The sequence below is a fragment of the Heterocephalus glaber genome, unplaced genomic scaffold (assembly GCF_053883595.1).
Source record: "Heterocephalus glaber isolate CG9 unplaced genomic scaffold, H.glaber_assembly_v1.0 deba00001733, whole genome shotgun sequence".
Lineage (NCBI taxonomy): Eukaryota > Metazoa > Chordata > Mammalia > Rodentia > Bathyergidae > Heterocephalus > Heterocephalus glaber.
In genome coordinates this window covers 19,662,553-19,685,586 of record NW_028258444.1, presented here as the reverse complement: position 1 = coordinate 19,685,586, position 23,034 = coordinate 19,662,553, and the positions used below count along the sequence as shown (strand labels likewise).

General features: G+C 39.6%; 1 protein-coding gene and 1 pseudogene across 4 annotated transcripts in view; one reads left to right on the top strand and one right to left on the bottom strand.

The window, feature by feature from the left end:
* The window catches only part of Dip2b (DIP2 acetate--CoA ligase B (putative)), a 238,524-nt gene that overhangs the window by 49,376 nt on the left and 166,114 nt on the right, over positions 1-23,034 (bottom strand). For all 4 annotated transcript variants that reach the window (XM_087200086.1, XM_004862981.4, XM_004862979.4 and 1 more), the window contains 11 exons: positions 21,535-21,645; positions 19,978-20,101; positions 19,057-19,166; positions 15,854-15,956; positions 13,736-13,800; positions 12,060-12,153; positions 11,454-11,573; positions 10,567-10,681; positions 9,531-9,670; positions 8,326-8,462; positions 2,662-2,742 (listed from right to left, as the gene is read on the bottom strand). In XM_087200086.1, the coding sequence (XP_087056212.1) occupies positions 2,662-2,742; positions 8,326-8,462; positions 9,531-9,670; positions 10,567-10,681; positions 11,454-11,573; positions 12,060-12,153; positions 13,736-13,800; positions 15,854-15,956; positions 19,057-19,166; positions 19,978-20,101; positions 21,535-21,645 (1,200 nt within the window). The remainder of the gene's footprint in view (positions 1-2,661; positions 2,743-8,325; positions 8,463-9,530; positions 9,671-10,566; positions 10,682-11,453; positions 11,574-12,059; positions 12,154-13,735; positions 13,801-15,853; positions 15,957-19,056; positions 19,167-19,977; positions 20,102-21,534; positions 21,646-23,034) is intronic.
* Positions 2,901-3,561, top strand: LOC101697064 (ubiquitin-conjugating enzyme E2 L3 pseudogene; annotated as a pseudogene).

Here is a 23,034-nt window from a genome sequence, read left to right as displayed (position 1 = left end):
GAGACCCTGTTTCTGGAAAAAAAAAAAAAAAAAAAAAAAAAATTCCTCAGTAGTGCCAGGTATGGTGGTGCATGCTTATAATTCCTGCAACTCAGGAGGCCAAGCCAGGAGGATCACAAGTTTGATGCCAGCCTGGGCAACTTAGCGAGATCTGTTTCAAAATAAAGAAGGCTAGGGATGTAACTTGGAACTCCCTAGGTCAGTGATGCTGAACCTTTTAGAGAACGAGGGTCCAAACTGCAACCCAAAACCTACTTACTTATTGCAAAGTGCCAACACTATAATTAAACCTAAATACTAAGGTTTTAGTTTAGAAAAACCCAACAGTTATCCAATGCTCAGTTGTTGGGGCAACTCGGCTCATGTTCCGACAGAGGTTTTTGTGTGCTTGCTGCAGCATGCGTGCCACAGGTTTGCCACCACTGCCCTAGGTTCAATCCTCAGTACTGGAAAAATAATTCCTAAATGTCTCAGACCACTTACATACATTCAGTGACCTAGAAGTGATCTCCATATGAATTATCACCAACAAACTCATTCACGGATTCACTGGTTTTCGGTATACATGCTGCCAAGGTGAGCACTCAGTGACCCTAGGCACAATGCAATGTCATACAGTGACTGGGCAGTGAGTAAGATGTTAAGTTTTATTCTCAAGAAGCTACTGGACCATCGCAGATGCCAGAGGAGAATCAGCCCTTTCCAGCAGTTTGAAAGCTCTGGTGTTGGTAAATAAAGAGACTGAGACAATCACTGCCTGTCTGCCAATAGCTGTTTCTCCACTTTTTTTTTCTTTCTTTTTTCTTTTTGAGACAAGGTCTGGCTATGTAATTCAGGCTGGTCTAGAACTCACTATGTTGCCCAGGCTGGCCTTGAAATCACAGCACTCTTCCTGCCTCAGCCTTCCAAGTGCTGGGATTACAAGTGTGTGCCACTATAACCAGGTTTCATTTTTTTTTTTTTTGGTACCGGGATCGAACTCGGGTCATTGTCCTGACGCAGCAGGTGGCAAAACCACTAAGATAAATCCCCAGCCCCCATTTTTTTTTTTTAATAGTAAGAGAATTCTTAGTGGAGCATAGCTAACCAAAATAAGACTGCATTTCAGGTGTGCCCACGGGATTAGTTCAGACCAACAAGGTAGAAGCAGAACAGCTGCACAGCAGTTTTGGGGAAACTTTAACAGAGGGTAAGGTCAGGCATGGTAGTGCATGCCTTTAATTGCAGCACTTGGGAGGCTGAGGCAGGAGGATCACCATGAATTCTAGGCCAGCATGGGCTACATAGTGAGTTCAAGGCCACCGTGGACTACATGAGACTCTGTGTAAAAAAATAGAAAAAGAGAGAGAGAGAGGAGGTAGGACTGCATCTTGTCCTCTGCTAAAATGTACGTGATTTCCAGAGCTCCATCCTGGACCTCAATAATGAAATAAGCTAACAGGATGCAGATCTGTGACAATTTCTCAGTGTTGAATAAAGAAGTCAAGAAAGTAGGTAGAGACTATTATTTCTAGTAGAATAAGTCTCCTAGACCTATGGCCCCTCCTTCCCAGCCCATAAATGGTAGGGAAGAAATGAAATAAAAATAGATTTACTCTTTTTTCTTTTTCTTTGTACCAGGGATCGAACTTGGGACCTTGCGCTTGCTGGAACCACTGAACTAAATCCCCAGCCCAGATCTACTCTTATGTAAGTTAAGGTGTTAAAAGGAGAAGAAAGATAGGGGAGGAGATAATTAGGGAATAGAGAGACCCGAACTGAACTAGGATAATGACTGCCCATCACTTACAAACCAAAGCCCAACTTGCCACTGCATCATGCAAGCCCTTCATGGCCTGGCTCTCTGCCATCCTTGTGTGTGCATCAAGCACACTATGAACTCAAGAACAGGCTGTTCAGGTCCTAGCTGGCTCTGTAATCCTAATGCCTACAAATACAGACTATTTACTGAATGACAAATCATTTTGATTCCAAAAATTTACTATTACACATGGTGTATTGCTGATAATTTGTATGAAAATGCTTTGTCCCCTATGCATACAGTTCCCTTTACTTTACTTTATTTTTATTTATTTTTTCAGCACTGGGGATTGAACTCAGGACCTTACAATTTCGAGGCAGGTGTGGCACCACTGAACAAATCCCCAGCCCTATTCTTTCTTCTTTTTTTTTTGGTATTGGGGATCAAACTCAGGACCTTGAGCTTGCGAGGAAGGCAGCAGAACCACTGAGCTAAATCCCCGGTCTTTCTTTCTTCTTTTTGAGACAGGGTCTCGGTATGTATTTTCAGGCTGGCCTTGAATTCACTATGTAGCCCAGGCTGGCCTCAAACTTGTGGCAATCCTCCTGCCTCAGCCCCCCAAGTACTGAGATTATAGGCGTGCACTACCATGCCTGGCACCATTTTATATTCTTATTGAAGAACTGCAACTAAACAGAAGCTAAGTTGCATTGTACCACCCTTGGGCTAGTCAGAATTTGTTCTGTTCTATAAATTAAAATCCAGGGTCGGGGATTTAGCTCAGTGGTTCTGCTGCCTGCCTTGAAAGTGCAAGGTCTTGAGTTCAATCACCGGTACCAAAAATAAATTAAAATCCAAATATTTAGATCAGATGTAAAGGTTTAATATTAATATTAAATCAACATGAAAGCATCACTTACTGGGCCTACAAATCCCAACAATCCTGACCGGATGAATGGCACATCTCCAACAGGAGAGCCTGCAGAATTCACTGGAATCACCTGAAGAACAAAAGGAAGTAAGTAAAAAGCTTTGCTTTTTCTTAGAAAATGTATTTGATTTTTAAAAGGTCTTATTACAAAATTACAATAATAATACATGGTTGTTGAAGAACTAAAATTATATGCAGTAATCCCATCCCCTGAAGTGATAAACATTTACAATTTGTTTACTTCTCTGAGTTTTAAAAAAAGATCCATGGAGCAGCACCAGATCCAAGATGGCGGCCAGCAGGAGGCTGATGAAGGAGCTTGAAGAGATCGGCAAATGTGGAAGGAAAAACTTCTGTAACATCCAGGTTGATGAAGCTAATTTATTGACTTGGCAAGGGCTTATTGTTCCTGACAACCCTCCATATGATAAGGGGGCCTTTAGGATCGAAATCAACTTTCCAGCAGAGTACCCATTCAAACCACCAAAGATCACATTTAAAACAAAGATCTATCACCCAAACATTGATGAAAAAGGACAGGCTTGCCTGCCAGTAATTAGTGCTGAGAACTGGAAGCCAGCGACCAAGACCGACCAAGTAATCCAGTCCCTCATAGCACTGGTGAACGACCCACAGCCCAAGCACCCGCTCCAGGCTGACCTAGCTGAAGAATACTCTAAGGACCATAAAAAATTCTGTAAGAATGCTGAAGAGTTTACAAAGAAATATGGGGAAAAGCAACCTGTGGACTAAAATCTGCCACAAATGATTCCAGCAAGTGTGAGCAGAGACCCCGAGCAGTGCATTCAGACACCCCACAAAGCAAGACTCTGTGGAAAATTGACACATGTCACCACCTGGCGTTCACTTGTGGCAGTTACTAACTTTCTAGTTTTCTTAATCAAAAGTGATCTAGTAACCTGTAAAGAAATGATTAAAAATTTCAGATATTCTAAAAAAAAAAAATAACAAACCATGTATTAACATATTAAGTTTTTTTAAAAAAGCGATCATATTATACATCCTGTTCTTTATCTTATTTTTTTCCCATATAATACATGAATGTACTTCCAGGTTGAAAACAACTGACATAGTCTGCTTTGGAAACTAGCGCTGCAATATACCATTCCATGGGGGAAAAGAAGAGCATAGTCCTTGCAGTCAATTCTGGCACTGTCTCCTACTAGCAAGGTAGGTTTTGAGTAAGTTTCTGGCCTCAGTTTTTTTTCTGTCATAAAATGGAGCACTCTTAAGTTTCAGTAAAGATTTAAGAATATAAACCAGGCATGGTGGTGCATACCTGTAATCCCAGAACTTGGGAGGCTGATCGCCACTAGTTCGAGGCCAGCCTGGGCTACAGAGTAAGTTCAAGGTTAGTCTGAACTATCTAGTGAGATCCTGTTTCAAAAAACAAAAACAAAAAAACCTCAAACAGCAACAACAAAAAATAAGATTAAGAATATAATCATAGCTGGGCATGGTGGCACATGCCTGTAATTCCAGCACTCACTGCAAGTCGAAAGCCAACATGAACTACATAGCAAGACCTTGTATACATATTTTTTCATATTTGCAGAGATAAGAATAGTGCCTGGCCCAGAGACAGTCTTTGCGAAATGCCAGATATTAGAATAAACTAGTCTTTTATGGCTGAATAGGTCATTTCTGTTTTTTACTATTACAGTACTTTAATGAATATATCTTCATACATTTGTACAAAAAGCTGTCTCTTCAACTTTAATAGGCTGTCCTACAAAACCACAGTATCAATTTAAGTTCCACCAATGCCATATTAGAATATATTTTTTCCCATACCACATCAAAGTACCTGGTATCCATTTTCCCAAACTTTGCCAATATGGTACTAAAAGATATCCCAGTATTATGTTAATTGCATTGTTTTATTAGTAATGTGGTTAAATTTCCTTTGTGTACTATTTGTATTTCTTTTGTAAGTAGCTTTTCTATATGAATTGTCCTTTTTTTTCTATCTACTTAGTTTTCCTTTTTAATTTTTAGGACTTCTTTATGTAGGAAAATGATAATCAGAATCAATATTTCTAAAATAACCACGGGGGGTGGGGTGGGGGGTGACACACACCTGTAGTCCCAGCACTTGGGAGGCTGAGGTAGGAGGATTACCATCAGTTCGAGGCCAGCCTGGCCTACATAGTGAGATCCCATCTCAAAATCAAAAAACCCAAAAAACCCTACAAATATAAAATAATTACAGATAGGCAAACATCTACTTGTTTTATATTAACTCTTCTGTTAACCCCACAAAATGAGACTATTACTTCCATTTTAAAGATGAGAAAGTGAGGCACAGAGATTCATTTGCCTCAAATCAGGTAATAGTGATGGAAAATAAGTACTCTGTTGTCCATGTTATTTTAAAAACTTTTCTCCCTAGGTAGCTTTGTGTGTGTGTGTGTGCATGTGTGTGATCCCGATCCCTGCCACACCCTCTTTTGTTTGTTTTGGGGTTTTTTTGGTACCGGGGATTGGACTCAGGACCTTGCACTTACAAGGCAGGCGCCAGAACCACTGAGCTAAATCCCCAGCTCCCACCCCCTCTTTTGATACAGGGTCTCACTAAGTTGTTAAGTTGTGCAGGCTGGGCTTGAATTTGCAAACCTCAGTCTCTCAGAGTGCTAGGATTACAGGTGTACACTACCATACCCAGCTAACCTAGTGACTCTTACTATGTCTGGCTTCTGGTAGCATTTGGGGGCTACTGCGGATTAAACCCAGGGCCTCCACAGTGACTTAGACCCCCCAGGCCTGTGTATGTATCTATGTACTTTTAGACAGGGCCTAATGAATCACTAAATTGTTCCTACCTTGGCCTTCTGAAGTGCTTGGATTACAGGTGTGCACTACCCTGTTTGGCTAGTAGCTTATTTTTAAAGCACATTTTAATTTTCTGACTGGTCATATGTGATCCTTGTTCCTAGTGAAATGTTGATCACTTTGGAAAACACCTTCATAATTTAAATATAAATCTTCAATAATTAAAATAGAAACTCATTTATAATACCAAGGAAATAGTTTTCTCCTTTTTTGGTTAGGATTTTTTTTTGGTACCGGGGATCAAACTCAGGACCTTGTACTGTTGAGGCACGCGCGGGTGTCACTGAGCTAAATCCCCAACCCTGGTTAGGATATTTATGCTACTTTGCTATCATTATATTTATAGTTGAGATTTCAAAATTTCTTCATTACTTTGAACCTAGCATTTTGATATTAATTCTAAGAGTTCAGGGTAGGCAGGAATATATTTTTTAATAAAAAATTTTATGTATTAAAACTGTGTGTGTGTGTGTGTGGTCTCACTATGTAGTTCAGCCTGGCCTTGAACTAGGTATGTAGCTCCAGGCTGGCCTTAACCTCACAGTGAGTTCTTCTGCCTCAACCTCCCAAATGCTGGGATTACAGGCATACACTAGCACACCTTTCTAGGAAAGGTAATCAAGTATTATTAGTATTTTCAAATACTACTTGAAGAGCTTGTGGAGGTTGGGGAGTTGCAGAACTGGGTACTAGAGATTGAATTGAAGTCCTCTGAACTGAGCTACATCTCCAAAGTTTTTTTTAAGTCTTTTTTTTTTTTTTTTTTGGACAGGGTCTTGCTATGTAGCTCAAGCTGGCCTTGAACTCTAAGGGATCTTCCTGCCTCAGCCTCCTGAGTGCTAGGATTATAGGCATGTGCCACTATGCTGGGCTCCTTTTTTTTAATATTTAAGATGTTGTTTGTAATAAGAAAAACTCTAGAAAGACAATTATAGGTATTGAAAAAACACTTAAAATAGGAGAAACAGGAGCTGGAGATATAAGTCAATGATAAACACATGCTTAGTGTGCCCAGGGCCATGGGTTTAATCCCTACCACTGCCCCCCAAAAGGGGGAGAAATAATGTGAGATTTAAAATAGCAAAATGTGTATATGCTCAAGAAATTTGTAGATATTTATTTTTTAAATTTTTAAATTTTTTTAGTAGCAGGGATGGAATCTGGGACCTTGTGCTTTCGAGGCGGGTGGCAGAACCACTGAGCTAAATGCCCGGCCCTACACATATTTAAGAGAGGTAATCACCTATGAAAATAATCCAAGAGAATGGTGGTAAACACAAGCCCGAGGAGCTGTATGAATGCCCACTCCTGTCCAGACATTTAATGATTTCCAGTAAAGCATTAAGGTTACATAAACACAAAGATGATGGTTAAGTCCAGGAAATCTTGACTCTTTTCAAGTCACCAGCCACAGATAACAGATAATACACAGATGCCACTCCCTCACTAGGGACATCTGTCAGTACATAGTTACATGCATACATTTTCAAATAGGAAGGCAGACACAGGTGTCCTGCTATTTTGAGAATCACTACTCTATATTACAGAGAAAAAAGCTCAAAGAAATAAAAATTGGCAGTGTTCATGTAAGCCCTGCCTAGTGTGAAGGATTGGTCCTTAAAAGGTACCCTGATCCTAATTATAAAAATCCCTGTTTCTATTTCCAGGCTCATTAGGCAAACATCTCACCATGGGTTGGCCTCACAGATAGAACTGCCTTCAGGAAAGCAATGTGTTGTCTCACTGGAAAGTACAAGCTCTCCAGGAGCTTCGTTTCCTGATATAGCCCTAGAACATGGCCAAACACACAGAAAAGATGCTCAATCAATCTGACTGAAAGCCCAAAAACGTGAGCAATCTGAACCCTGTGACAAGACAGTTCTTCAAAGCAGAGTATGGTGATGCATGTCTGTAATCCTAGCACTCAGGAGGCTGAAGCAGGAGGATCACCATGAATTTGAGGCCAGCCTGGGCTATACAGTGAGGTGAAGTTCAGCCTGCACTACGTAGTGAGATCTTATCTCAAAAAAACGAAAATGTTTTTACAAAAAAAAATCCCAAAATACCCCCACAAAAACCAGTTCTTGGGGTCAGGGATTTAGCTCAGTGGTTCCACCGCCTACCTCGCAAGCACAAGGTCCAGAGTTCAGTACCAAAAAAACACCCAAAACACCAGTTCTTCAACTTTAATTACTGATCTAACATAACCTATGCCACTGTCACTGTCCTCTCAAAATTAAATTTTTGAAGCTAGGTGTGGTGGCTCATGCCCATAATCCCAGCACTCCAGAGGCTGAGGCAAGAGAATTGCCACCAGTTTGAAGCCAGTTTGGACTACAAAGTGAGACCTTGTCTCAAAAAAACAAAAACAGGGGCCGGGGATTTAGCTCAGTGGTTCTGGCACCTGCTTCGCAAGCTCAAGGTCCAGAGTTCGATCCCCGATACCAAACCAAACTAAACAAAACAAAAAGCCAGGCACAGTGGCACACTGAAGGTGGAGGAAAGAAGACTGAGAATTTGAGGAGCTGTTCTAAGCACTTTATAAAACTAACTCATTTAGTCCTTAAAAATTGACCTGTTAGGTAGTTATTGTTGTTACTCACATTTGAAGATAAACAAAATGGGGAGTACCAAGGCTCAGCACCCCACATAAGATCAGCCAGTGAGTGCCAGGGTCCTCTAGCTCCAGAGCACAAGCTCTCAACCACCATGCACAGTACACCCCATCTGCCAGCAGGTCTGCCTTTCTATGGCTGACCTTAACCAAATACTTCCCTTAGGAAATAGTAATACTATGTACCTCAAAGGTGTTTTTCGTCACACCAGCAAGCCCAAAGTACATCATGCCTCCAGTTCTGGAGCTAACACAGATTTCTCCAATTTCATCCGTTTTGCAGAGCTGGGGAGGTCCATCTGGTTTCACAATGCACATCATTCCTGGTGCACAGAAAATATAAGTAAGACAGAAATTCTGGAAAACCTTAGCAAATAACAGCTTTATTCTGCAACCCCAGGAAAAATTCACATTTACTGAGTGGCATTAAGAATACTAAACAGATATACCAATACCCCGCAATCAATATAATCGATATCGTTATGCAATACAAACACGTACTAATGAACAATTGTTTTTTGGTACTGGGGATTGAACTCGGGTCCTTGCGCTTGCGCAGCAGGCGGAGAAACCACTGAGCTAAATCCCTGGCCCTAATGAACATTTTTAAAAAGAATAATAAAGAGAGGCTAGAAGTACAGCTGAGTGGTAGAATGCTTGCCTCCTATGTGCAAAGCCCTGGGTTTAATCTCTAACAACACACACACACACACAGATAATAACAAAAAGAAATACTAAAAATAAAGCTGAAACTATGTTAAGTACAGTGTATCTGAAATTTAAAATTTTGAAGGGACAGGGATGTATCTCAGTTGTAGAATATTTATCTAGCATGTGCAAGGCCCTAGGTTTAATCTCTAGTACTGCAAAAAGAAGACTGTTTTAAAGCTTTCTTTTTGGTACCGGGGATCAAACTTGGGACCTTGCGCTCGAGAGGCAGGTGCTGGAACCACTGAGCTAAATCCCCAGCCCAGATTTAAAGCGTTTTGAGACAATGACATACTAAAAAAATGACCAGCAAGTACAAAGAAACAGGTTCAATGAATTTCGATATACCTCTAGGCAGGTCAAATTCAAATACTCAAGGAAGCAGTACATTTTTTCTATCAGTCTCAATGTTTTGGCAATACAGTGAAAACCAGGTAACTTTAGTATCACTAAGTACTTAACTTTCCATATGAAGAAGGACAATTGAAGTCTTCACAGTTGATCAATCACACAGCACTGGTGGAAAGGTCAGCATAATTCTACTTAATTATCAGAGAGGACTGGAGAAATTTTGTGCCTACTGAATTTAGGACTCTTGGCTTTGGACTTCCTATTTTCTTAGGGCCTACTATCGCTGGTCACACATCTTTATGAAAATCCAAATGGTGTCCCTCATGACTCACCCCCAGGCATTACATGACCTACATCCTGGACAGTCAGCGCTGAATTTTTATCCTCAGTATTGACCCGTATTACCCCATAGCTCAACCCATTCATTGAGAGAATGGCTCTTCCTGGCAGAGGAGCCCCTGGAACTCCGGGCCTGGAAAAAATAAAATAAAACAAACTCATTAAGTTAGGCAAATTAAATTATATCAAGAGAAAAATACAGACGTAATGTATGAACACAACTTTCCTCTGGTGAAAAATAAATCTCTATTTCCTCTACCAAACATATGCCAAATTAATCAAATTTGTATGTAAATAGCACAGAAAATTTTCAATTAAGTGCAAAAAGTATGTTCAATCACTTATTAAAAATATATCAGTAGGGGGCTGGGGGTTTAGCTCAGTGGTTCCGCCACCTGCCTCGAAAGCAAAAGGTCCTGAGTTTGATGCCCAGTACCCCCCCAAAAAGTTGGTAGAGCTGGGGATTTAGCTCAGTAGTGCTGTGCCTGCCTTGAAAGTATAAGGTCCTGAGTTTGAGGCCTGATACTGAAAAAAAAATATTGGTGGCTGGGCATGGTGGTGCATGCCTGTATTGGAAGGCTGAGGCAAGGGGATCGCAGTGAGTTTGAGGCCAGCCTTGACTACCCTTGGCTACATAGCAAGAGCCTGTCTCAAACAAAACCCCAAAACCAGTATATATATATGGTACTACAGTATATATTTTTCATACTCAAGCAATAATCACAAATATTCTCTAGTTTAAAATGCTAAGAATTCTTAAGAGCAGAACAACATAGAAAAATATTTCACAAATGGAGGGTTGGCAAGAAATATTTCACAAATATAAAATCAGAATAATTAAATTTTCAGTGCACTAGATATACTTCGGGCAAGAGTGGAAAAAATAAATGAGATATTTCAAACTACTTTAAGGCGATTTTTACTTTAGGCTTCTGAAGCAGAAAATCTGTTAGCACCCCTCTCTCATCGCCTGTACATTTCACCCAAACTGCAGCACACATCAGGAGAATGTGGCACCCTGCACAGTACCTTCGGATTGCTACAGTCATGGCTTCAGCAGATGTCGCACACGGACAAATGGCCTCAGGTTTCAGCCCGTGGCTTTGGAACAGACTCAGGAAGGCATCACAGGATGACACAGACCCTAAGGAGTTGGGACAGATCAACTCGAAAGCTGAAATTGTTAATCTCCATTACTTTATGAAACTGGTAAAGAGTGGAAAGCTGACATAGTTGTTTCTCAGGAGAACTCATATTGTCCACCATTCATTCTATACAAGTATTTACTGTGTCTGTGAGGTGGTCTGATACAATTTCAAAGACAAATTAATGTTTATCCAACATGCAAGGTCATTGTATTTAAAATTACAACTTGGAATAAGACTGTGCTGGACAGACTGACAAAAGCAATATTAGAGACAACACTGCAGGGAGTATGGAGCTGGTTCATAATTTAGCAACCCTTCCTGAAGTAACTAGCATACCCAACAAAATGCAGGCTTGGCTTGGTTCCATCTTTTATGTGATACTCTTTGACTTTTTTCATATTAAAGTCCATCCCATGTGTTTACATAAAGTTCATACATCAAGTCACCTTATATCTCTCTTTTTACCTAAGGAATATCCATAGCCATATGATAGAAAGAGGATATAAATGAGCAAGGAGTGGTTTTAAAAGCTTATGAACTGGGCATGGTGGTGCACATCTGTAACCCCAGAACTCCAGGAAGCTAGGGTAGGAAGATCACAAGTTCAAGGCTGGCCTGGGCTACACAGTGAATTCAAGACCAGTTTAGACTACATACTGAATTCCTGTCTCAACAAAATACAACACAAACTTAGAGGAAAGCGAGTGTGGGAGGGCTTAATCCATAAAGGAAAAGCCACCCTTAGACCCATACTCCAGAAATACTCACAGGGATTAGATCCATCAGTCACAATTAACATTCGGAGAGAACTCAGGCTCACATCCCTCTGGTCCCGATGTGCCATCATAGCCCAGTGTAAGTCTCGACATTTTACTAAAGCTACTTTGGCTATAAATCAAAGGGGATAAAGTTAACAAACACATTAAACCTGGTAAATATTTAATATACTATATACGTGTTTACTTATTTTGGGGATCATAATTCTCACTCAAAGAAAATTCAAAAGGTTTCAGAGACTGTGCTAGCTGCCAGAGGAAGAAAACACCACATTCAGACAAGTGACTAGATAGACAACTATTTGCTTAGTAGCCCCTCCAGATAGGCCACAATAGCCCAGCCAAGAAAACTTGGGATAACACAATGCTCAATAAATTTAATTCTGGGCTCAGAGTCAGGAGAATTCATCTCAGTTCTTTGGAAAGGATATCACTGAGATGAACCAGACAACACACAGTACCAAAGTCCATAATAACTGAACTCTAAAATTTAAGCCACCAAGACACAGAAATATGTCCCTAGAGGGGCCGTTTGAAAATCCCTAAACTCTTAATTCAAAAGTCACATAATTAAAGCTTAGATGTTGTGTGTGACTACCTTTGTGGGCATGTACTCTCTGGACCCAAGAGAGAGGACAGGTCTTCATAACAGAGTAGGGCACGCAAATTGTATGCATCTTATTCATTACATTCTGAAAGCAAAGAAACAAAACGCAATCAATATCAAATATATACTGTAGCATTTCCAAACTGAGGTGACATTTTGTCATCAATTTTAATTATAGAAGTTTACTCAAATACATGCTTTTTGAAAAAATCTTGAGTTATTAATAATAGGATTGAAATTCCTTGATACTCTCTATTCTAGTTCCCTCCACTCTCCCCCAGAGATGATGACAATTACAAATTTGATCTATTCCCACAATAAAGTAGTATAGCTGGGTCATAGGGAAGATGGTTTTAAAATGCTTACAGAGGGCCAGGGATTTAGCTCAATGGTTTTGCTGCCTGCTGTGCAAGCACAAGGACTGGAGTTCAATCCCCAGTACCAAAAAAAGAAAAAACGCTAACAGATACAGCTGAAATGCGCTCCACTCAGCAAGTGCTTCCATTGTACCCATGCCAGGAATATTATAAGATAAGAAATCCAAGCTGCTCCATCTCTTGCAGGCATTCTTGCCCAGACCTGTAAAGTGTGTGGTCAGGTAAGGCTGAAGGAGTGAGTATCATGGAATTTGGTGTTTGTCCCGCCTCCCAGAGCAAACACACTCAGATGTCATGCTCCCAGAGACTGAGCCAGGCAGAGTAACCAAGGGTTGGTATTCAGATCCATCACTTCGCTCACCACCGAAGTGGCCCACAGAAACCAGGGCACCATTCCTCTCTTCCTTAACTTTCTATCTCTGGTGAGAAACTTTTGGTTTCAGGATAAAGAGTACTTTTATAGCCAAGTCTTCACAGGCACTTAACTTGCGTTCTGTATAACAGGGAGGAGATTCCTCCAAACTCTTCAGAAAGTTTTTCATTTTTTTAACTTCTGATTTTAAAAAAGGATATAGGAAAGAAAGCGCTAGACAGGGGCTGGGAATTTAGCTCAGTGGTTCCACTGCGTGCTTTGCAAGCTCAAGGACCAGAGTTCAATCCCTGGTACCAAAAGAAAAAAAAAGAAAGAAAGAGCTAGACAGTAGTTACAGTCAAGGAATAAAGTTCTTCCCAATTTGGGGAGGAGGTATTCTCTGAAGAAAAGGGGATCTTTCTTTCCTCCCCTCATGCTTCATTTTCTCTCCTTGCAGGCTCCCACAGTATCAAAGGAAGAGGGACTAGACACTCTCTAAGGTCCTTTTCAACTCCAGGATCCTGTATTTCTTCTCTCTCCTAAATGGCATTTTACATACAAATATGCAATGTCCCCTCCCTCTCTACCTCTACCCAACTGTTTTCTAAAGACCACATAAAAACTGCCTTGATGCCTAGAGCCAGAAGGAAGTCACCTTTTGCTAACATCCACAACATGTCACTGTTCCTCTGTTATGGACAGTATACCCATCGACTCTGTGATTCTCTTCTTCGGATGCAACATATAGCTCAAACAGGGCAGTCCTTCAATACAATTTGTCCTATGGAACAATTAGGTGTCCTCTAGAAAATAATTATCACTCTTTTGGGAGCTTAAATATCAAATAAGCCCTGAGAGATGCTCCATCTTACATAGCATGCTGGCCTTAATCTTAAACACAATTTATATACTAGAGGCCTTAATTCTGAGTAGCTTACCGAAAACATGCCGTGCCATAGTCCAGCATCCTTCTTAAAGTCTAAAACATTTACTACTGTTTCTCCTAAAAGAGAAAAAAACAGGAAAAACCATGGAAATTATCTCCAGTGTTAAGCAGCAATATTGTGTCCTTAACCTCTACTAAACAAATGATTTGGTGCTTTTAGAGAAATGACTGAGAGTTCTCAGGCTTCTATGATTGCTTAAGGTCTCTGCCCACTGGCTTTAGGGTCAAAAATAGGGTGATAAGGTCAGAACAGAGACACTGTATAGAAACTCATCACTTAGGTATTTTTTTCAAGAGGTTTTCTTTGTTGTTGTTGTTTTGCTTGTTTTTGGTACTGGGGATCGAACTCAGGACCTTACACTTGCCAGGCAGGCACTGTGCTGCTAAGCTAAATCACCAGCTGTTTTCTTTTCTTGAGCCAGGGTCTCGCTGTGTAGTTCAAGCTGGCCTTAAACTCACTATGTAGCCCAGGATGGCCTTGAACTAATGACGATCCTCCTGCCTTAGCCTCCTAAGTGCTCGGTCTATAGGTGTATGTCACCATGCCTTGCTGTTGTTGTTTTTGAGATGCGGTCATGCTATCTATTCCAGGCTGGCCTCAAACGAGGTGATCTTCCCGCTCAGTCTCTGGAATCTTGGGGATTACAGGTGTGCACCACTGTGCCTCGCTTCAAGAGGCATTTTTCCTCTTATAATAAGGAACACGTCCATTCATTCATTTATGTGTATGTGTGTGTGCATTTTTGGTACTGGGGAGCAAACTCACGACCTTGCGCTTGCAAGGCCAGCATGGTGACACTGAGCTAAATCCCCAGCCCCTATGCATATATTTTTGAGACAAGTTCTCATTGTGTAATTCAGCTTGACCTTGAACTCACTATGTATGAGGCTGACCTCCTCTGCCCCAGACTCCTGAGCACTGGGATTACAGGTATGTGCCACTATGCCTGACAAGGAACACATTTATTTTAGAAATTTTGGAATTTTTTACAAATAATATAGAAAAAATTATATTCCTTACAGAAATTAAAAATATTAGCCTACAAATATCTGTAGACACATACTTCTAGATCTAATTTATTTTTACATTTAAAGCCATATCTATTGACACGGGTATGGTGGTGTACACCTATAATCCCAGCACTCAGGAGGCTGAGGCAGAAGGATTACTGTGAGTTCAAGCTCAACCAGGCCACATAGTGAGTTCAAGGCCAGCACGACCTATGTAATGAGCCCCTGTCTCAAAAAGGGGAAAGAAAAAGAAAAAAAGATGTATTAAAACCATTTCTCCCTACTTTAATATTCAAGATCATTTTGAGTGCCTCAATGTATAATACATTTTATGAATACATTATAATTAAATCAATCTCCATTTTGCAACATGTTGATCGCTCCATTATGTATATATAAATATATTTTATGATAAATATTTTTACCAAAGAATTCTGCTCTAAAATGAAAACATATTAACTACTTTCATTTTGCAAAAGAAAAATGGAAACACCAAAAATATTAATATTGCAAAGAACATTCAAAAGCAAATAGTTTGAGACTACAGAATACTTTGTGTTTTAATTTGTACTTTCTGGTAGATGATATTTTTTTTTTTTTGGTACCAGAGATCGAACTCGGGACCTTGCGCTTGTGAGGCAGGAGCCGGAACCACTGACCTAAATCCCCAGCCCTAAATTTCTTTTTATCTGGCAGCTCTGTACATACGGGAAGATGGAGATACCTGAGATTCCACAACTAGTAAATACATGGCTTTAATTATGATTTTTCCATTTCTGTACTCTAGAAGTCATGCTTTTGCCAGGGACTTAGCTCAGTGGCTCTGGCGCCTGCCTCGAAAGCGCAAAAGGTCCTGAGTTCGATCTCTGGTACCAAAAAAAAAAGAAATCATGCTTTACATATTTGGTTCACCCAGAACTTTAGTTCCTTTAAATTATAGCATATTTGTGAAAAAGAAGAAAACAAAAGCAAGCCAAGAATATATCTTAGAACATTTCCCTCTGAATCTGGTCATTAAATGAAATCCAATCACCAAGCACTGCTCACAGTCACACATAGCTGAGGCTGACAATAGGGCAGTCATGGGACAAGGTCTGACCTTCAGAATAATTGCAGGCCTGCGACAGAGCTTGGCAGTGAGACAACATTGCAAGCCGGGACACTGTAACTCCCATTACACTCCCTTCTTTGCTGGTTTTATACTAGAAATATAAAACAAAAACAAAATATAAGAAACATGACAAAATGGGTTAATTTAAATGACAAAATGAGAATCCAAAAATAAAACCCAGATAAACCATCATAATGAGTTGAACTTAACATTCTGAATATAAATACTTAAGGCTTTGCACTTGGATCCCAAATTCTTAATAACATAAAGATAGAAGTTGAGGATGACAAAGCTCAAAAAAATATAGGAGAAAAAGGCTTAAAAGTTTAATTAGTCATCAGTGTGAAATGGCTACTAAAAAAGCTAAAACAAGTGACTCAGACTCCATGAACAGCATACCACCAGATACACTCATCCCTCACAATCTACGTGTAGGTAGTTTCAGGACCCCCTCGATACTAAGATCTACAGATGCTCAGTGTCTTATGTAAAATGGAACAGTATTTGCATATAACTCACGAACAACTTCCCGTAGATTTTCCATCTCTGTGTTCCTTATAATACTGAATACAATATAAATGCTAAGTAAATAATTGTATTGTTGAAGGAATAATTATCCTAATCTGTATATGGCTGCTACAGATGCAATTTTTTCTGAATATTTTTGAGATTGAATCCTCATGTGGAACTCACAGATACAGAGTGAGATATGTCATTCAACATGGCAAGCACAGGACTGCAGAGTTAAAAGGTGTGTAAGATGTGGTCCCTGTTCATTTGAAGCACCCAGTTTCACAGTTGGAGACCTAGAAATGAATGGCCCATTCAGTCTTTTGCTTGTATCCTTACTGCTCCATTCCTGTTGCTTTTTACAAAGATCATCAGCTTTTTATTTTTTTCCTTGGTTCTCCCTGCTATTCTGGGTCCATGCACAGAGTGGATGGAGCAAGCTCCTATTCCATCTCTCAGCTCCAAAACTCCGTTTACTATACTATTCTTGGATAGAGGGCAGTCCAGCCTGGCCTTGAATTCGAGGCAGTCCTTCTCCTACTTCTTCTTCTTCTTTTTTGGGGGGTACCGGGGATCAAACTCAGGACCTTGCACTTGTGAGGTAGGTGTGGTGGGCAATCCTCCTGCCTCAGCCTCCCAAGTGCTGTACAGGCAGGCAGCACCACGCCTGGCTTTTACTACTCTTTCTTAACAGTTTCTCCTTTCTTGGTTTTGATAGTCTAGCCTCTTTTTCTCAATGTTCTCTCACTATCAGTGACCATTTCTTCTATGCTGGAGTTCCCTGACAGTTCTGTCATCCCTCTTCCTTTCACCTTATCCATCAGTAATGCATTTCCCAGGTCCATCAGTAATACAATTCCCAGGTCTCTCCCACTCCTTCAGAGATCCAGACTCATGGTGTCAAATGTTCCCAAGTACCTTTAGTTCTGTGAAACCCAATGCACCTAACACTACATTTACCACCCGTTCTCTATCCATGAAAACTCTTGCTATGTTTCCTTAGTGAAGGATGCACCATCGATGCAAGTGCCCAAGTAAAAACTTCAGTCTTTCTTACCTTCTCCCTCTTCCTGTCATTCAACTAAGTCCTGCCTGTTCTACTTCTTTTCTAATTACCAATTTGTGCTTTCCTCTATCCCCACTACTTGGAGCTTGAGCTCATTTGGATAACTGTAAAAGGAAGATAAATCTTTTTATATCATATTCATTCTCATTACTCTCCTGTTGACAATTTCTCAATAGCTCCCTTTTCCTACAGTCTATTTTAAACTCACTAGGAGAGTCCTATGGGTAATAGGAGAACCTAAAATAAGAATGCCAAATTAATTCAGAATAGCAAGAGCCGAGAAATATAGAGCATAGCAAGTTCTACACAAGGCCAGAGAGCTATGCAAGAGCTCTCCACCTTTTAGGAAGAAATCAATGAAGACTGAAAAGGAATGATCAGTAGGGCTGAGGAATGGAGAGACAGCAGTCCAGGGAGCCTGTGGCTAGAATTTTTTTTAAAGAGAATGGAATAAGGAACTGTGTCAGCACTGACAGATGATAGAGACAAAAAGGTGATCACTAATTTTGGTATTTTATTTTATTTATTTATTCATTTTGGTACCAGGAACTGAACTCAGGTCGTTGCACTTGTGGGGCAGGTGGCGGAACCACTGAGCTAAATCCCTGGCCTAATTTTGGTATTTTAGTTGCTTGTCTACTTGACTTAAAAAATGCAAATCTCTTCTATCCTTAAAAATAATCCTCACATCCCATATTATTCCATCACCTCTTAAAGCTACTGTTCCCCCCCCCCCCCCCGCCGCCACACACAGCCAAAGTCACCTACACTTCCATCACTGCACCACTCAAGGAGGGTGATTCCTTGCCCCTAATCTTTTTTTTTTTTTTTTTTGGTACTGGGGATCGAACTCGGATACTTGCGCTTGCGGGGCAGGCGGCAGAACCACTGAGCTAAATCCCTGGCCCCTTGTCCCTAATCTTTTAAAAAATTATTGATTTTCTTATTAATTTAGCAATGAGCTGGTAAGCATATATCTCAAGTAGGATGCAGTAGGATGGAGGCAATGGCTTCAGAGTCAGAGAGACCCAAGTTTGTGTGATCTTTGGTTACTTAGGTGTTGTAAATCTTAGTCTCCTCTTCATCTACAAAACAGGCTTCATAAAAGTCCGAGGCTCACAGGGTATATTTGGAGGACTGAGATAATGCATCTAAAGCACTTAGCCTGGTAGCTGGTGTGCTGTAAGACTTGATCCTGCAATTACATTTTCAGTCAATGGAGTTCCTACATTAACAATTCAATACCACTCTAGCTACTTGTTTCTTGTTATTTTTCTATCTATCGAACTTGTCTTCAAGCAAAGCTATTTTCTCTCCTCCTTTCTCCATCCCCTTGTTCCCAACTCCCCTAAAAGCAGCAGAGAAATTTCTCTGCCAGTAAATCATTTAAGTCTTTATACTTCTTGAAAGTCTTTTGTAATTTTCTTACATGAAAAATCAACTTTTGGTACCTTTCTTGAGTATTTAGGATCAAAATAATTACAACAGCAAGTCTACCAGTCATTTTTTAAGTCATAACATGGAAATCTCACAAAGCAAGAGGATCTTCTAATTTGAAAACTGTGACCAAGGCCAAAGGAAAGCCAGAAAGCATGTTCCAGGCCTCAGGACTTACCTCAATGTATGCTGGTTCTGTACCAGCAGGTGGTATGTGGGGCTGCCAGTCTTTAGGTGGCTTGGAAAGGTACTTGGAATCTGTTACAACCCACTTGAGCCGGGGCCAACCTAAATCAAACCCAAAGTAAAAAGTGAATTGCCTCAGTCATCCAGGAAGAGTTCACACTGGATTGGTCATTTAGAAATATAGAGTATCATGCACCCATGTTCATAGCGGCACAGTTTGTAATAGCTAAAACTTGGACACAGCCCAATTGCTCATCAACTGGAGACTGGATAAAGAAAATGTGGTTTTTTAATAAAATGGAGTACTACTCAGCCATAAGAAATGAGAAATTAGACATTTATGGCTAAATGGATGCACATTGAGGTGACAGTCTTTTTTTTTTTTGGTACCGGGGATCGAACTCGGGTCCTTAAGCTTGCACAGCAGGTGGTGAAACCACTGAGCTAAATCCCTGGCTGAGGTGATACTCTCAAGTGAAATAGGACACACGCGTAAATACCAAATAGTTTCTCTGATGTGAGAAACTGAAACTGTAAACAAGGATCAAAAGGTATAATAGATAATGTGAAATAGGAAGAAAAGGAGCAAAGGGGAAGGGGAAGTGGGAACCGTTGGGGAAAGGAAAGAAGGGAATGGAATACAAGAAAATGAAAAAATGGAAACAAAGTCTTTGTAAACAGGGAGGGTTGGAAAGGTTGAAGGGAGGGGAACAGGGAAAAAATAAGAACCAAGATATACTATGTAAAGGTGCAAATTTCCAATGATGGATGTCATTATATTGTATACTTAAAATGTACCAATAAAATTAATTTTAAAAATATATAAAGTATTTAGCTGTTACTAAATTAACATGCTAATTAAGGCACTAAATTTTAACTTTTAATTGATAATCTCCAAATAAATATCAATCACCTTTAAACTGCACAATTTCTCCATTCTGGGTTTTTGGCAGTCCCTTTAGACAAACTTCACTGGTAAGAGCTAAGGCAATACCACAGCTTCCTAGTAAGAAGCCAATCTGTTGACCTCCGGCATCCTGTGGACAAAAGATAATGAGCTTGGTAGGGGAGAAAATGTGAGCACACCCAGGCCACAAATCCAGCACTTCCTAATGCTCTGGCACTAGTGTGACAACATTCATGGAGCCCAGTGACAATATGTTCTTCCAAATAATTTCTACAATATAATGACTTCCTAAGTATAAACCACATATTTTATTAACCTGTCGTGCTAATTTTGAATCCCACTAGCAAATGTGACCATTTCATCCAAAGGTCAACAATGATTCTCTTTAAGACTAGTTTTAGGCAAATGAAATAAATACTGACATGGTTAAACTGTCTTCCCCAACCCTACACTCATATCCAAGAGAAAGCAATTCAGGTCAGAACAAAATAAATAATGCAAACAGATGTCACATGTCCAAATTTACAATAAAAGTCAGTGGACAGTTATACCAATCCATTCCTTTTATTACAGAAGGTATTGGAGGTAGATTTAAGCCTTAAAATAATGGCAGCAAACCCCCACCCAGAGAAGATGAAATCTAAAGTATTTCCATTAAAATGGTATCCTAAAAGTATCCTTATGAAACCACACAAATACTGCCAACTTAAAAAAATTTAAGAACCCTATGATTTCCTGACCAACTGGAGAATACTATATCCTATCAGCTAGAACTTCAGGAATGTTACCAATGTGTTTTTTAAATTCCTCTCAAAAAGTAATTTTTTTCTTATAAATCTGCTGTCTTCACCATATTCATCACTAACATCAATTCTCAGTAATAAACCAAGAAAATTAGTATAAACAGTTTGTGGAGAAATACTTCAGTCAAATATGGAATTCTGTTCCATACTCTTTATTCAATAAGACTGATGTGCTATGAAAATAGAATCTTATAATTCCAGAGTAGGGATACACCACCCCTAATCACCCTCCCATTTAATGGAAAACCTAGGTCATATGACACGGTTAAAGGAAATTCCTTTATAAAGGCCTCTGAAACAAGAGTGGTAATCTTTATGAATAGAAATTATTGACAAGTATGCCTCCATGATTTTTTAAATGATATACAATACACTAGATACAAACAATACATTAAGATACAAAACATTCTATCTTAGGAATGTTATTTGTATGACACTTATAAATACTAAATAATTTTTCTACAAATTTTGTGATTTTAAAAAGTGAAGGTGGGCCGGGGAATTAGCTCAGTGATTCCGCTGCCTGCCTTGCAAGCTCAAGGTCCCAAGTTCGATCCCCAGGTACCAAAAAAAAAAAAGTGAAGGTGAGTAATTTGGAAAATGGTCAGATTATTTTTAATGTCAATTTGACCCAGTTCACTGCGTCTGCCTTGCAAGCTCAAGGTCCTGAGTTTGATCCCTGGTATCAAAAAAACCCACCAAAAATCCCAACCAAAACACAATAGCATGCCCCCTCCGCCCCCCCATTTAGCAATGTTACCTTTCTGGTAAGTGGTACCTCTATAGGCACTGGAATCACTTCTGCGAGGAGACATCCATAGAAAGCTACCATAAACATGACTGGATCATTGTTGGGGTAAACCAGAGCTACCTAAAATCCATAAAGACATTCAATAATAGAGGAACATTAACTTTCAATCCCGCTCTTATCATAAGCACAATAAATCAAACTAGTTAACAGAAATTTGCTCTAATGAAAATTAAGTTACCAATAAGAACACAAAAACAAAGTATCTCCATCATTTCCATGATTATATAATTTGAGAAATAAAAACGTAATTCATCACCATTATCATAAGAATTTTTCATTTAATTCTATTGGAAATTTAACAGTAAACAATTCACCTTAAATGTTAAGAAACCTAGAGCAATTTACTTTAGTGCACTGCTAAAGCAACAAAATAAACATAATGGATTTCTCTAGATAGAACAGCATATTAAAGAATAAGCTTTACATTTCAGAGGCAGCCTACAAGTGTTGACTGATTCAATTACCACCTCAGGGCCAACATAAGGCCTCCTGTTCTTGAATTCATTGCATTAATCCCTAACCACACAACAAAGCAAGTGTTCTAGCATGCGAGTATTTGTTAAGAAATACAAATAATAGAGATCATTACAGATATAAAAGTTAATTCATGGGGGCTTGAGGGTGGGAATGGGATAAAATAAAATTTATTAATGACTTCTTTTTTTGGGGGGTACCGGGGATTAAACTCAGGACCCTGCGCTTACGAGGCAGGCATGGTGCCACTGAGCTAAATCCCTAGCCCTAATAAAATTTATTAACAAAAAATTAGTTAATTCATTAACAAAAGATAAATAGTGAAGCCAGACATGGTGGTGCACACCTGTAATCCCAGTATTCCAGAGGCTGATGCAAGAGGATTATAGTGAATTCTGGACCACATAGTAAGTTCAAGGCCAATCCAAATTACACAATGACACCTTGTCTCATAAAACCAAATTTGAAAATAAAAAATTAAATAATATTTTAAAGGACTAGGGATATAGTTCAGTGCAAAAACCTTGGGTTTAATGTTCAATCCCCATTACCATTAAAAAAAAAAAAAAGAACTAGCCATGGCGGCATACACTGGTAATCCCAGCAGTCAGGACGCTGAGGCAAGAGGATCATTGTGAATTGGAGGCTAACTTGAGCTAACAGTTAATTCAAGGCCAGACTGAACTATATAGCAAGACCCCAAACAAAACAGTGGAGTAGAACCTCTATAATATGTTCAAACTTGTGATCTCACCTGCTCCACATCACCAAAATAACTGACCTTTCAAAATTTACTAAAGGCATGCAAAAACACAGAAGCCATTGTCACTGTGGAATTTGTTACTGGCTTGGATATTCACAGATTAACATTTAGCACTTACTTCTATTACCAGGCTCTTGTTTTCCTTTCTTCTGCTTTCAGTTTCTTTTTCTCCCTCTTTTTGGTATTTTGAGACAAGGTCTTGCTATGCAGTT